The sequence below is a fragment of the Eumetopias jubatus genome, unplaced genomic scaffold, assembly GCF_037043125.1.
Source record: "Eumetopias jubatus isolate StellerSeaLion01/CBP00866 unplaced genomic scaffold, mEumJub1_p1.0 scaffold_8, whole genome shotgun sequence".
Taxonomy (NCBI): domain Eukaryota; kingdom Metazoa; phylum Chordata; class Mammalia; order Carnivora; family Otariidae; genus Eumetopias; species Eumetopias jubatus.
In genome coordinates this window covers 124,237,114-124,253,109 of record NW_028274814.1, presented here as the reverse complement: position 1 = coordinate 124,253,109, position 15,996 = coordinate 124,237,114, and the positions used below count along the sequence as shown (strand labels likewise).

General features: G+C 47.1%; 1 protein-coding gene across 2 annotated transcripts in view; it reads right to left on the bottom strand.

The window, feature by feature from the left end:
- STAB2 (stabilin 2) overlaps positions 1–15,996 on the bottom strand; it is a 144,753-nt gene that overhangs the window by 72,644 nt on the left and 56,113 nt on the right. For both annotated transcript variants that reach the window (XM_028121647.2, XM_088025671.1), the window contains exons 19-25: positions 14,272–14,334; positions 11,477–11,563; positions 10,830–10,916; positions 9,586–9,697; positions 6,718–6,898; positions 4,312–4,405; positions 2,919–3,077 (exon numbers count right to left, since the gene is read on the bottom strand). In XM_028121647.2, coding sequence (XP_027977448.2) covers positions 2,919–3,077; positions 4,312–4,405; positions 6,718–6,898; positions 9,586–9,697; positions 10,830–10,916; positions 11,477–11,563; positions 14,272–14,334 — 783 coding nt within the window. The remainder of the gene's footprint in view (positions 1–2,918; positions 3,078–4,311; positions 4,406–6,717; positions 6,899–9,585; positions 9,698–10,829; positions 10,917–11,476; positions 11,564–14,271; positions 14,335–15,996) is intronic.

The window sequence follows — 15,996 nt, the reverse complement described above, 5'->3', positions numbered from 1 at the left end:
CAATTGCCTTTCAAGCCTCTCATCACGTGGCCTGAAAAATGAGCCACGGAAATCATAGTTGTTTGGCCTTCTGAGTTAATGTCTTTCGTTTGTTACACTTCAGATTCCAGAGCTGTTGCTCCACACATTCTGTGTTACATTTCATCTGAGAGTTCCCTGGTACTTTCTTTTTGAACTCATTATCCCAGAAGTGCCATACGTGATACAAGACAACCCATGAAGTTGTGGGAAGAAAGGAATAGAATTTCTACTTAAGAATTTTTATCTTTAACAATGTAAGTATCATTTGCTATGTGTGCTTTATAAGATAAATGTGTGTATCTTTTTTTTTTTTTTATAGATTTTATTTATTTGACACACAGAGAGAGATAACGAGAACAGGAACACAAGCAGGGGGAGTGGGAGAGGAAGAAGCAGGCTCTCCACGGAGCAGGGAGCCCAAAGCGGGGCTCGATCCAAGGGCCCTGGGATCATGACCTGAGCTGAAGGCAGACGCTTAACCGACTGAGCCACCCAGGCTCTGGTAAATGTGTGTATCTTAGATGCAAGTATATGTATACAGAAACACCTGTATACATCTTTATGCGGCAGGGCAAGACCTTATAAACATGAGTGTTTAATCCTTTCCACTTGGTATTGGGGTAGCACCTCCCTGTACCCCCAACCCTGACATGTTGAGCCAAACACGGTTTGTCTTTTTACATAAATATTCATGGTAATTAGGATTCCTGCCTAATATCTAAAAGTTCTCAAGCCAACTAGTAACTACTGAGGGCAATCCTAGATATGGTCTATTTTATTTCTTATACGGCACCATCAAAAAAAAAAAGACACCTTTCTCTTCCTCCATCTCCCACGTCAGGATTCCTTTATCCACAGAAAGAAAGAGCAGAGAGGGGATAAATACTGTTATGGGTTGAACTGGGTCCCGACCGGTCCCAATTCATATGTTGAAACCTTGATACCAGGACCTCAGAATGTAACTTTACTTGGAAATAGGATTATTATTATGTAATTAGTTAAGATGTGGTCACACTGGAGTAAGGTGGGTCCCCAATCCAATATGACTAGTGTCCTCACGAAAAGGGGAGATTTGGACACAGACATGCACACAGGGAGAACGCCCTGTGAACATGAAGGCAGAGGTCAGGATGATGCGTGGACAAGCTGAGGAACTCCAGAGATTGTCTGCAAACCACCCAGAACTTGGAGAGAGGCATGGAACAGATTCCTCTTCAAGCCCTTCGAAGGAGCCAAGCCTGGCCACACCTTGATCTTGGACCTCTAGCCTCCAGAACTGTGAGACAATACATTTTTGTTGTTCTATGCTACCCAGTTAGTGACGCTTTGTTTCGGCAGCCTTAGCAAACTAATACAGAGACCAGGACATATTTTGTCTTTCTCAAATGCACTCTGGCAATTCAGGTGAGTCAAAAAACGAATCCAATTGTTTGCCAGATGCGTGGTGAGACATAAGACGGCAGTGAGCTCTTTCATGAATAGGACATTTCTGCGGCCATGGTCATGGTACAGTTGTCATCACCTCCCTAGTGTGGACTGGTTCTTGAGCAGTAGCTTTCTCTGCCTCAGTCTCCCTCACACCGGGTTAACTGAAAGTGATCACAGACTGCAGAGTGCTACAGAATTACAAAGTGTGGTCAGGTGACTAAGAGGAGTCTGGAGTCAGACTATCTGAGTGTGAATTTCACAACATGATTTATTTTCTGTGCGATGGGAGCAAATTACTTAGCTTCTCTGTGCCTCAATTTTCTCTTTTGTAAAATGGGAATAATGCTAGTAACCTATGTGGCAACAAAAGCAAAAATAAACACACGGGGCCACATCTAACTAAAAAGCGTCTGCATAGCAAAGGAACCCATCAACAAAATGAGAAGGGAACCTACTGAATGGGAGAAGATAGTTGCAAATTACATATCTAATAAATGGCTAATATCCAAAATGTACAAAGAACTCATGCAATGCAATAACAAAACAACAAACAATCCTTTTTAAAAAATGGGCAAAAGATGTGAATAGATATTTTTCCAAAAAAGACACACAGATGGCCAACAGGGCATGAAAAAACGCTCGATACCACTTGGCATCAGGGAAATGCAAATCAAAACCACGATGAGATATCACCTCACACCTGTTAGAATGCCTATTATCAACAAGACAAGAAATAACAAGTGTTGGCGAGGATGTGGAGAAAAGGGAACTCATGCACTGTTGGTGGGAATGTAAATTGGTGCAGCTACTGTGGAAAACAGTATGGTGGTTCCTCGAAAAATTAAAAATAGAACTACTGTGCCTTCAAGCAATTTCATTTCTGAGTATTTATCCAAATTTGAAAAGATAATCTGCACTCCCATGCTCATTGCAGCATTATTTATAATAGCCAAATATGGAAGCAACCCAGATGTCCACTGATAGAGGAATGGATAAAGAAGAGGAGGTATATATATATACAATGGACTATTACTCAGCCATAAAAAAGAATGAGATCTTGCCATTTGCAACAGCATAGATGGACCTGGAGGGCATTATGCTAAGTGCAGTAAGTCAGACAGAGAAAGACAAATACCATGTGATCTCAATTATATGGGGAATCTTAAAAATATTTGAAAAAAACCCAAACACCAAAACCCGAGACCAAGCACATAGATAAAGAGAACAAATTGGTGCTTGCTAGAGGCTGGGGTGGGGGTGGGGGTGGGGGTGGGCTAAATGGGTGAAGAGTGTCAAAAGGTGAAAAGAAAAAAGTACCTACATCACAAGTTTGTTGTGACAACCGATTCTCACTACTACAAATGATTCAAAAGCTGCAGTAAGTTCTAGACAAAGTAGTGCTGCGTCCAGTGGGGAAAAGCCACTGGAGGAGTCTCGCTCCCCTTTGCCCTCTGCCTTGTGCCACCTACCTGCCCGGGGCCGATGTACAAACATGTTGCGTTGGCGTGGCAGCCGCTGGTGCTGGCTAGCAGGCACTTGTCGATCTCCGAGCAGTCTCTGCCATCCCCGGTCCACCCCTGCTGGCACACGCACGTGTGGGTCCCCATGCCCGTGCTGACGCACTCTGCCTGCAGGGGGACAAGCCACAGCGAATCTCGGAAACCTCAGTCCAGCCACATGATTCCCAAAGCAAAAAACAGGGGTACCTTCCAGAAATGCGTGTTTGCATGGAGTGCGATAGAAATGATTACAATGCACGTTTGCACCGAATCCATGGAAAACAGGAGACGATTTAAAGACCAGCATTGCTTGTTGTGGGCCAGCTAATGGCCAGCCCCCGGCACGTCGCTGTCATTTATGGAGCCGGGGACTGTTCTTAGCGTTTCCCCGGTAGAAGCCATCATCTTGAGGAAGGGCGTGTTAGTATCTGCTTTACAGATAAGGAAGCTAGGCTGAGAGGAGTTAAGTAACTTGCCTAAGGTCACACAGCTACAAAACTTCAGGAACCCTGTCTCTAGAACACTGAAGTCCAAGCTCCTAACCACTGAAGCACCTCCAGGCCTCTCCGGAGGAGCACCCAGCACCTGGGAGGCTGAAGGACAGCGTGACAGGGAGGAGGTGCCGGGGACGCGGTCCAGAGGCTGGGACCAGCTCCAGGGGCGTCTGGTGGGATGGGGCAAGACATTCCCGTCTGATTTCACCCTTGGAGCCTGACAGCTACGGAAGAGGTTTTGGCACGGGAGAAACATGATCCGATCCGCTTCAAGTCACTCTGGCTGTGGGTGGACAATAAATGCCCGAGGGGCAGTGGGGGGGGGGGCGGCGCGGAAGCAGCAGGGAGACCAGTTAGTAAACTGCGTAGGGCTTGGTGGTGGTGGCAGGGATGTTCAAAAGCAGTGGTGAGTTTGGGCTATATCCCTGAGCTATACCCAATAATAGAACTTAGGGCAAGTCACTTAGCGTCCCCAAGCCTCAGTTTCTTTATCAGCACAATGGGGATAAGAACATTCTTTATTGGGTTGGGGGGGTTAGGGAAAGCAAATGAGATCATGGACATTGAAGTCACTTGTAAGCTGTAACATTTGAATCACTGGTTTATTACTAATAACCTCCAATATCTGATTCTGAGGCTCTGTTTTCAGGAGCCCAAAGAGCCCTGCTCCTGTGGTCTTGGGACATCCCCTGCACATGCGGATTTAGGAAGTGGAGGCTCACAGAAGGCGCTGGCATCATCTTTAAAACTCAAGGTTCCAGCAAATGTGCTTCATGCAATGGAAAGCTTTCAGATACCGCTTTTTGCAAGGCCTTCCCTCAGGATTTCCTAAGAAACCAGGCAGCTTGGAAATAAAGAGCAACACTCACATTTCGGCTGCAGCCCCCTGGCACGATTTCTGCACAAGGGTCCATTTCTGAACAGAGGCTTCCGTCCCCTTTGTATCCTGCTTTGCAAACACAGCTGCAACGAAGAGCACGTGCACAAAATCAGCCCCAGAAACGTAAGCAGCAACCACCCAGGAAAAGGCCGGCCAGCCAGGGGTGAACTGGCTCCTGGCCAGACATTTGACAGGTTGCCCTTGTGGGCGGAGCCAGTGTACCACGGTGGTCACAGGCACCTGGGGGCGGGGGTCTGCGTTCAGACATGCCTGGGTGGGAATCCAGGCTCCAACTCTTAGCAGTTGTGCGACCCTGGATGAGTCCCTTAACCTCTGGGAGACTTTGTTTCCTCATCTGGAAAATGAGTCTACAATCTCCCTCATGAAGCTGTGAAGATTAAGTGAGCGAGATAAAGCCTGTGGAACATTTAGCAGGCGCCTGCCTGCACTTGCACCTTGTGAGGCCCGACTTCCGGCAGCAGCTTTGCTGCTTTGAAGGGGCTGGAATCTGCCTCTAGTTATTATCCGTGGTTCTGCAGAGAACAACTACCATCTCTTCTACGAGATGGTTTTTTTTTTTAATTTAATTTATTTATTTGAGAGAGAGAGAGCACAGAGGACAGGAGCTGAGGGAGAGGGAGAGAGAATCTCAAGCAGACTTCCCGCTGAGCGTGGAGCCTGATGTGGGGCTCGATCTCATGACCCTGAGATCATGACCTGAGCCGAAACCAAGAGTCAGACGCTTAACCAACTGAGCCACCCAGGCGCCCCTCTTCTATGAGACAGTTTGTAAAATATTTAAAAATGACAGTCAGGTGAGACCTCCCCTCTTGCCCTTCTCTGCTCCCTCAGACTTGCGGTTTTTGGAGCACCACACTCTCAAAGTGCCTGATTCCATGAGCTGACATAGTTTACTGACTCCTCACCCTTTGAGACACTCCTCTCAAAATATTTCACCGTGATACTTTAACTATCAAATGGACTGTTCATTCATTCGTTTGGCCCACCAAGATTCACTGAAACCCTTGTGAGAGGTGCTGCGTCCTCTGTGATTCCATCATAATCCACATCATTTGCTGCAAATTCAGTCATAGGTGCTTCACAAGAATTTAAAATAGAATTATTTTTCAGGTGTCAAGGTTCCATGAGGAACAAAATACTTTGTCTGGTGCCCAAATGAAAAAATAGATCGATCTGTTCCAACACTGTTTGATTTACCTAAGTTTATGTAGTATATACAGACCCATGTCAATAGCCCTTTGTGAGTGATTTCAGAGGTTTTAAGGACAGTTTTGATAACTTGTGATTTTTCCCTTATGCGTGGATGTAGATCCTCACTCCCAAGGCAAATGCATTTCTATGGTACTACCGTGGAGGTGAAAAGACAGTCTCTGGGTCCATGCTGCCTACTCTCTAGTGGGGGAGACAGATCATAAACAGGGAAGTAAGTAACTAAGTAACTATGCAATTACAAATTAAGAAAAGTGCTATAAAAAAGAGGCTAAGATTATCAGCCATTCTCTGCATTTCCCAGGTTATTTTTCAGGTGGTTACTACCTTTGAACCAGAGATGTTCCCAGAGAGGAAAATTTCCTCTGACATTCCCCCTGCCCCATCTCCAAGCCCAGTGCATATATTAGACACTATTAAGGAAACAAATGGTGATCTAATGACCAAGACCCAATTTCCTGTAAGATGCCTTTAACAGGGGGAGTTATTATTAATGGCCCTAGGATGTAAAGGCTTTTTTTAAAGGGTTGGACAGTGGTGGACATACTTTCCTTTCACGTAAGTAATGATAATAATTATAGTTTCCATGACTGAACACCTATGGTGTCCTAGCTCTGGTGCTTGGTGCTTTTTTTTTTTTTTTTTTTTAAGGTTTATTTATTTATTTGAGAGAGTGAGAGAGTGCGAGCAAGGGGAGGAGCAGAGAGAGAGGGAGAGAGAATCTCAAGCAGACTTCCCGCTGAGTGTGGAGCCCGATGATGCAGGGCTCTATCTCACGACCCTGAGATCATGACCTGAGCCAAAATCAAGAGTTGGCCACTTAACCAACTGAGCCACCCAGGCGCCCCTGGTGCTGGGTGCTTTTACATCCAGTTTTTATGATCTCCACAATTACCCTGCTATGTAGGCAACATCATCCTTATTGTCCTGATGAAGAAAGTGAAGCTCAGTTAAGTAAACTGCCCCAGGTCACACAGTTGGTACGTTTCAAAGCAGGGAGTGCGGCTACTTGAACCCAGCTCAGTCTGAGGTCTTCTCCACAAAGGCCACATTGGCAGCTGGAGCAAACAGGCCTTTGCTGGCAAAGAATTGGGATATGGGCTGCATCTACCTACAGGTGGCACAGTGGCTGGGGGCTGTTTAGGGGGTTGCCCTACAGGCCTACCTTGCTGTCCCATTGCTGTATTCACAGGTGGCGTGGATGTGACAGAACTGCACGTAGGGCCCACAGGCGGAGGTCTGCTTGTGGCAGAACCTCCCCGCAGAGCCTTCTCTGCACGTGCCGGCCAGGCAGGCCCCGTCACTGTCGATCCTGTTATTGCATGTTCCGGAAATGCACAGACATTCTGGAAGAGAAGGAAGAGGGACATTTGGGGGTTGGGGGACAAATGTAGCAATGGGGCACATGGGTCATGTAGGAGAGAGACCCCTTCCCCCCACCCCCCTCTCATGCCCGTCAGAGCAGAACCTGGGGCAGAGCCGGGGGAGGGCTCTGGAGGCTATGTCTTAGCTTCTCAAGTGTGTCTCCATGTGCCCAAGACAGTGCTTGGTGAGCTTGACTGTCCCATCAAGGATGGGAAGAACTCAGTCCCAGAAGGGCTTTGCATGTATGTGTGTGGGGTGTGTGTGTGTGTGTGTGAAAGATGCCAAGGAACTCAATCTTCATTTACTTTATGGCTGGAGAGCTTAGTCTGGAAATTTCTCACCTTTCTGGAATCACTAGAAGCGGTTTCTCACGCCGGCATGGCCTCTGACGTGTGGCTTATATACTTGTTCTTTACTCTCTATCACAGCAAACCAGTGCTAACTGATGGCCAGTATTTGTGCACTGACCTTGTTCTAGGCTTCGGTCCGGACTTTAATTGTATCATCTTATTAACAGTCAACAGCCTCAGAGGGTAGGTACTCTTATCACCCCCGTTTCCAGATGAGCAAACTGAGGCCCAGAGAGGTGACACTCACTGCCTAACTTGCTGCTAAGTTTTCAAACAGGGACTTGAACCTAGGACTTCAGATTCCATGTCTGTTAGTGCCCACATGCAAACACCATAGGTTAGGGTATTAGCTGGTGTTTCCACATGCTCGTGATCATTTTAAACTTCAGCGGTTTACTTTGCTTTTGATGATAGGTATTTAAAAATTGCAACGTGTGCTTCAAACTCAAGCTCCTATGCACGCGGTAGTGAAAAGAAGGATGCAAAATTTCTTAAAGACAGGTGGCAAGGATTTGAGGGCTTGGCTATGATCAGAAAGGAAGGCTTCTGCGGTTTTGCCCCAGGAGGGCAATAGGAGAGGAATTCGTGTGGGTGCTTACAGCCAACATCGAGGACGGAGAAGAGAGACACAGTGAGCGGGCTGGAAAAGCATGGCTGGATTTAAAACAAAAAACTTTTCATAAACTTTTAAGCAAGTCAGGACTTCATCTGCAAGGGACAAGGGCACAGAAGGAAGAGGAGGCTCTCCTGCATGGGATGGTGGGCAGCCACAGGCCAGGACGAGAGGCGTTGGTGCGGAAACCTCCATGGCTTCCCCTGGCCTCAGCATCTTGCCCTGCTGGCTTCATAAAAATACCAACGCTGGCAGGCTTTGGAATAAAACCTTATTTTTGTTTCTCAGAAACCTTGTTTGGCACAAAGAACAGTGGACTAGGATCAGCAGCCCCACCCTGCTGTGTTCCAGTTTCCTGTCCATCTTGAGAGGTGGGTGTGAAGAGCAGACCAGGTGAGAGAGGCGAAGGGCTGTGTGCTTTGTAACCAGCAAATGGCGTTAGGAATGATCATAGTAAGAAGGGCTTCATCTACTGATTTCTTGCTAGGTGGAAGCTCTGTGCTATGGCCCTAAACTATGGTCTAACGTCATCAAAAACCCATGATATGGGTACTATTATTATCTTCATTTTATAGATGGGGAAAGTAAGACTCAATGAGACTCCTTCTAGGGTCACACAGCCTGTCAGTTGCAGAGTGGGGATTTAACTTCTGGCTGGCTTGATTCCACAGCCAGCTCTGATCTAGTCATTTTTTTTTTCTTTTAAGTTCTAAACCTAGTGTAGAAATATACATCTGTATTTATTTCTATATATCTATGTATCTATCTACTTAAATATACACATGTTGCAATTTTATTTATTTTTATTTTTATTTTTAAGATTTTATTTATTTATTCATGAGAGAGAGAGGAAGAGAGAGAGGGAGAGAGAGAGAGAGAGAGAGAAGCAGAGGGAGAAGCAGGCTCCCTGCTGAGCAGGGAGCCCGACGCGGGACTCGATCCCAGGACCCTGGGATCACGACCCGAGCCGAAGGCAGACGCTTAACCATCTGAGCCACCCAGGCGCCCACATGTTGCAATTTTAAAAGGCATAATGCATTTTCTAAGATCAAATAACTGCATTTTTTTTTTAACGCCTAGTGCTGTGGAACTTTCTGCTTGTTCTCCAAGCTTCCTGACATTTATGTTGCTGAACTTAGAATAACGGCAACAGTAACAACAGTCACAGATAACAATAAGAGCTAGTGTATTTGTATTGCATTCTAGGTGCTGGGCATTGTCCCAAGGCAAGGGCTTTCCATTTATAATTTGCACTAACGTTATGAGGTAATTACTATTATTATCCCCATTTTATAGATCAGGAAACCAAAGTCTAGAGAGGGGGGGAGTCACTTGCCTAAGGTCAGAGGGGGGAGGTGATAGAAGGGGATTGCTGGAAGGGTAGAGAGCGAGTCTGTGTGTTGCTACTGAGCCCACGGTCAATTCAGGTTTGTGGGGAAACCTTAAGAGACTGGTTTTCAAACTGTGGTCCTTTGGCCAACAGTGTGGGCATCCCCAGGGAACCCGCTAGAATCACACGTTCTCCAATAGCACCCCAGGCCCGCTGCCTCAGAAACTCTGCAGTGGGGCCCTGCAGTCTGGCGTGAGAACCATGTGTTGAGAAATGACCCAGGATGAGGGTATACACCAAGCAAAGGGGCACACAGCCCACAGACGCAGGGATCCTGGCTGAGGAACAGGAGGAAGCTCTGGAAGTGCCACTTACTTTTGTCACACCGAGGTCCGTATTTATTGGGATCAGAGCAGAACTGACACTGGGAGCCTTGGAAACCATCTTGGCAAACGCACGTCCCATTGCCATCAAGGCCGTCCGCACACTGCAAGCAAAGGCAGGCCCCAAGGGCATGAGGACAATGCTCCACCGTAAAGAAGTCCCAGATGCCTTTGTGTCATGGCCTGACTTCTTTGAAGTCAGATTCTCTCTGCTAGACATGGTTCTTTGGGACTCCTCGTGGAAAGAGGAGTCATGTTGGTAACAGGTAGGATGCTAAAACAAAGACAAGTTTGGGGTCCTGAGTCGGGATTTCAAACTTGTAGGGAAGTCATTCAAGGAGGAAGGGTGTCACCATGGTGAACTGGGAAGCTGCAAACAGTGCTTGCGGGATGGTGTGACCTGCCACCGACCTTCAGAATGAAGGCTGGCCATTCTCTCCAGAGTCTCGCTCACTCAGTTTCCTGACTTCAGACAACAGCGTCTCCCCCTGCAGTGTAAGACTTCTTGTCTTCCACCTCCCCATTTCAGCTGTTTCAAGGTTGGCTTTGCAAGGATCACTGTGCACCAGAGCTGGGTGGGGGCGACTTCCTGCCGCGGGCTGTGGTAGCTAATTCACACCCGCTTTGCCCTGGTCTTCCTTGCCCCAACCCATTTGTGGGTGCAGTTTGTCCTCCCCCTTGAGAGGGGCATATTTCAGATGTGGGTTTCTTAAATGCACAGATCTATAATTTCCCATGTTAACCACTGCTACTTTTACCTTTGTTTGTTTAGCTTTGGCCTCTAAGCTAGAGGAGTCAAGTTTGGGCCTTTACATTTTACTAGGTTTTGGAGGTGGGTTAATGAAAAGCGGATCACTGGGCTGTGCTTTTTTTTTTTTTTTTTTTTAGTATCACAAAATCTTCATCCTGAAAGAAATCTTGGAGATCAATGCAGGGGACTCTGCTTTCCTCTCATAGGAGGAAAGTGGGGTCAGAGGGAGCCTCATTGAATTATCCAAGGTCAAGTGGTCAGCCCCAGGAAAGCAGACATTGGAACCCTCCCAGACTCCCCCCTCCCCACCTCTGGCCCCAATTCCTTCTGCTACATCTGTTCTTTTAGCAACTGATCTGTTTCTTCTACTTTCTGGGAATAGTGACTGGCACTGTAACACTTCTTGGTTTAGTGGTTTTAAAAATTGCTTTTCCACTTGACTTAGGACAGGTCAAGCTCAGTACTCATGAAACAGTTTATATCACCTGGCCGTTCCCTGAGCAGGGATTCAAGAAGCCTCCAGGACACTGGTTGCAGTCAGGCCCGTAGAAACCTTTGCAGCACTTTGGTATCTGAGAAACAAAATGAGTGTTGCCTTTTGAAACTGCAAACAGAGTGCCAATTCCTCAAAGGAGATACATTTTAATCTCCATTATTGTAATAAACAGCACTAGCTCCCCGTTATGGGCTCGACTTCATCTGCAGATGATGGCATGGCTGGTGCTTAGCCATCTGCTCACCACACGTGTACTGAGTGCCAACCATGGCTGCCAAGCTGGCTCTGGCACTGCGAGAACAAGACATGAAGGCTTGTGCTGATGGAGGCCACCCTCTATGTCGTCGGGAAGAGACTGTCAAGGATGGTAACAGACAGGCTGGACACACGGCAGTGGCCGGTCTGTGGCGGGGTCGGGGGTGGGGAGCGTCAAGTGTGGGCTCTCTGTTAAGAGCCAGAGGGAACCACAGGAGGGATGGATGCAGGGAAGGGGGTGACCTGGACCCCATGGAGAGAGTTCACTCTGCCATTCCCCTGCAGGAAGACATGGCCAAGGCCCCACCAGCACCCTGTCACCTCACAGATGCTGAGGCTCCGGAGTGTGGCCCTGGAGCTGCCCGGCCCTGCTAGCCTCACCTGCACGGTGGCATTGCAGTATCGGGCACAGCCGCTCTTCAGGCTCCTTATTCTGCCAGTGTAGATACATCTGTGTGTGAAGAGTGTCTGGAAGAAAGCCAACAGGAAAAATGCATTGAGTCTGCATTTTGAGGTCCTCTGGGCATTGCTCGGCTTCGTACACTCGACAGCCTACTTCCGTTTCCCTTTGACATCAGGCAAGAGCACCAGAGCACTCCAGCTCACATGGCTCTCTGTCAGAGCTTCGTCACCTTCTTTGCTTGTTGGTAGAACACAGGCTGGGATTGGCACAAGTCAGGGCACATTTATCTTTACCTCCCCTCTCTTGCCATAGCAGACTTTGCCAGTTGACCGGGGAACACTCTCCTGTTCATCCTCGATGTGACTTAGCCTCCTCTTCTAATCAATAGCCATCCCCAAGCTCCTTCTAGATAGAAATTTTGGAGCCAGTAGAGAGTCTCTCTCTAGTCTGTAGAAAGATCCACCAAACAAAATAGTGGTGGTCTGAGTTTTTCTCATAGGAGTGGTGTATATATATGTGCATGGAGGAAAGACTTAAGTGCAATCTTCCATTCTCTAAGCCCTGGTGCCCGATCATAATTATCTAGAGCTGCCATTTATCAAGAGCCCACTAGGGTCACATGCACTGCACATATAAGGTCATCAATCTTCAACTCCTTCCCTCTTTTGTAGATGAGGGAACTGAGGCCCCGACAGGTAAACCATTTTTTCTAAAGAGCACCACTAGTAAGGGGCAGGTCCAGAGGATGGGTCTTACCACATGCTAACTTTAGGATATCACAGGCAAGTCATGTCGTCTCTGTGGGCCTCAACTGCCTCATCTGTGAAATGGGACAATAATGCTGATCTCAAGTTTTATGCTAAGCATTCTGTCCCTGGCTCAAATTTTATGTTAGGTAACCGTTGATGTGGAGGCACCCCTTCATCTTAGGCTCTTGCTCAAGAAGGTAGTGTTGAGAGCTTCATGGGCTGTAAAATCCTAAAATCTGAGCTATATAAAGGAATTCTGCAGTCATTGAGGAAGGAATATTTCAGTCCTCTTGTCAGCTCTCAGGATAATTAAGTAAGTTTAGACCAGGGGAGCCTGGGAAGGGAAGTTTTGGGCTTTTTTGGTTCTAACCCATGTATCTAATTCCGCCTTCTTTCTTTCCTTCTCTTCCTTACTTGGGCTGTAGCGTTGGAGGATCATGGTTCTGCCACGTGTTAGCTGTGTGACCTTGTACGAAGCGTTTTATGTTTCCTTATCTTCATTCCCAGATCACAAGAGGGCTATGATGGTAATATACCTACCTCGTAGGTTTGCTATGTAAAGCATTTAGAACAATGTCTTGCACCCAGCAATCGCTCTGATGCTAGTCAACATGACTTCCTCTCTTTTCCTCCCTCTCCGTATTCCCTGGTTGACAGCATCCTGTAGGACTCAGGGGTGACGTCTTGACTGAGCAAAATAACTATCTGTACACCTGCCCCTGTTTAATGTTCATGTTTTGCCTTATTAAGTGCTTCTCAGTAGGATTGTGTTAAAGAGCTCATCTCCTTCCTCAGTGACCTATTCTAGTGTTGAATGATACTTCTCGTTGGGATGCTCTTTTTTTAGGACAAAATTATAGGCAGAGATTTCTAACATCAATTTTGCCTTGGAGCATTTTGCTTTTGTCACCTATAGAGCACCTGGCATATGAATTCTGGATTGTTGTAGAACAATCTGTTTTCCCTGTTAGACTACATCTTCTCAACACAAAAGCAAAAACGAAACAAAACTACATCTCATCCATCTTTATGCCATGGGAACCAGCTCTCAATAGATGTGAGCAGAATTCAGTCGAACTTGAAAAGGGTTTGATGGTCCTAATGTCATTCTCTTGATAGGCCTTGCATTTCTATCTAGAAAAATGCTTGGGAAGAGCAAACAGGAGTAAAGTGTGGCAGAATATGTCAGCCTCAAATCGGCCACTTGGCCTAAGGATTGTTTTGAGCTCAAGGAACCCTTGAAAAACAGCAGATAGAAAAGGGACACTCTGACTTCCCCCCGTTTCTTTCTGAAAACAGGAGATAAAACTCCCCTGTGAAAGATGCCCTCCCTGTACCAGGACAAAAGAGACCTCTTGTCACTAGAGACAAGAAGCTGAAGCAGAGAAAAAGCTGCACAAATGGGCCGTGTTAAAATAACTCTGACTTTCCTCTAGCCTCCCTGTACAGTGACTTTCCCATAATTGCCTCCTTTTATTTAACCTGCCACATAAACATTTGGGTTTTGCCATTTCTTTGGGTCTTCGCTTTCTTATGGGCTCTCCTGTGTACACATACAATCTGTGAACTTTTCTTGTTCATCTGTCTAATGTTCATTTAATTCTCAGGCCCAGCCAGAGACCTTAAGATGGTGAAGGCAAAGCTTTGACTCCCCTATACAAACTTAAGAGGGTGAAGTAGAGAAAGAATGAACCTTTACTGAGTAGCCACTTGATTCATGCATTGTCCTTGGGTTTTTAATCTCTGCTAATCCTCTTACTATTATTACTTACAGACAAAAAAATTTAGTGTAAGAAGGTTAAGCAATGCACCTAGGGTTAATGAGCAAGGATTCAAATGCAGCTCTGTCTACCCTCCCCCACACAGTGGGCTTTCTACCCTCCCCCATATAGTAGGCTAAGAGCCAATCTGACGTTACCCCAGTTGGAATTAATATCTTTTAAGAAGAAAGGTAGAAAAGATGAGAAGCAACACCAGTGAGGTCACTTGGGGGATGTGTGATTTCACGAAGCCATCACACTTACTGTGGGCTCAGAGTTAGCAGGACATTTGCTCCAATACACCAGAGAACAGCTCACACAGGTGCCCTGGAAGGAAAGACAAGGATCAGTGCAGGCATCCCTGGAAGAGGGAGCAGGGGACCACCCTACCTGGCCTCATGCTCCCTTCTCCAGGGGACTGCTCGGGGGGCCTCCCTCTCCACTCCCTAATGAGGCCTCCCTGGAGAGAAGGAGGGAGGTCCGTGCCTGTGCCAGAGGGTTTAGGAGCTGGAACTGAGCTTGCTCAGAGCAGCCCCCTCTTCTCCCTTGTTCACGGTCAGATCGACCGTCCACCGGCCTGAGGTTTCTGATTGACTCTCCGCCATGTAGAGGCACCTGTCCCTGAGGAAGCATTGCAGATTTTCCACCTGTGCCAGAGATGGAGCATTAGCACTGGGCACAGACTCGTTCTCCAATTAGTCTAGCGGCAGCAAAGCTAAACATTGAATCTCCACCTTTCAGTCTCTGAACTGAAAAGCCCCACCCCCACCCCCGCCCCGCCCCCGGGCTTCTTGTTTCATTTGAATTCAGGAGGAAGGAGAGGGGTGAGTGCTTCCAAATCTTTCCAGATCAATTTTCTGACCTCTTTTGGGCTCTGTGCTCCAGCAGGTGGACCTTGAAGAATGATCTCTCAGCCTCCCCTGCCAGTGTCTTAATGGTCTTGGCCAGTGTGAGACGCCAGCTGGATACTGGTGGGCAGGAGGAGGGCAAGGTCGAGGTATTTCTTCCCTACCTCTCTGCTGGGCACCATCACTATAGCTCCTGATGGACGCCACTTCTTCCAGCCTTCCAGCTCTCACTGGGTTCGGTACCTCCTAGCCCTCCCTTCCTCACCTCTTTGGTCCTGGATGGTAATAATTTCCTACCATGCCTTCTCCTCGGATGCCCCCGCATAATTCGGTTGTCTCCTTAGCCCTGCCCACCCCTCTGTAGTAGCTTCTTCATTAAAGTCTCTTCATTTGAACCATTGGGGTAACTTCTGTTTCCTGCAGGCACCCTAACTAGTACAGAGAATTATTAATTAAACCTCTAAAATCCAAACATACAAGACAAGGCAGCTATGGGTTCCGGCTGGTGCAAACTGAGACTTCTAGAGAGTCCCAGCTGCCCTTACTCTGTGCTAGCCTAAATACTTTGCAGAGAATGCATTTGTACTTTTTTAAAAAAGATTTTATTTATTTATCGGAGACAGTGAGACAGAGCAAGAGAGAGCACAAAGGGTGGGGAGGGAGAGAGGGAGAGAGAGAAACGGACTCCCCACTGAGCAGGGAGCCCAAAGCAGAGCTCGATCCAAGGACCCTAAGATCATGACCTGAGCCGAAGGCAGTTGCCGAACTGACTGAGCCACCCAGGTGCCCCAGCATTTGTGCTTTTAACAGACCTAACAAAAACTATCTAAATCATGTAGAGCAGATAGATTTGACTTTAAACCCAGAGAAAATAATAAAAGAAGACTCTATCCTAAGGCAGGTGTTGGGAAGCTCTTTTCTCTATTAACCCAAAATCCTTTGGGTTGTGGCCCAAACCCACCTCTAGATTCTTTCCTTTGGGAATTTGGAGAACAAGATTTTGAGCAACCTGGAACAGAGCAACCCTGTAACAAGGCAGGCAGTGAGGGCTGCCCTTGTGCCTCCATAGACTTCTTTTCTTGACCTTGAACGGCAGCTGCTTGGGATGGGGAAGCTCTAAAGTCAATAATTAGACTCCTAT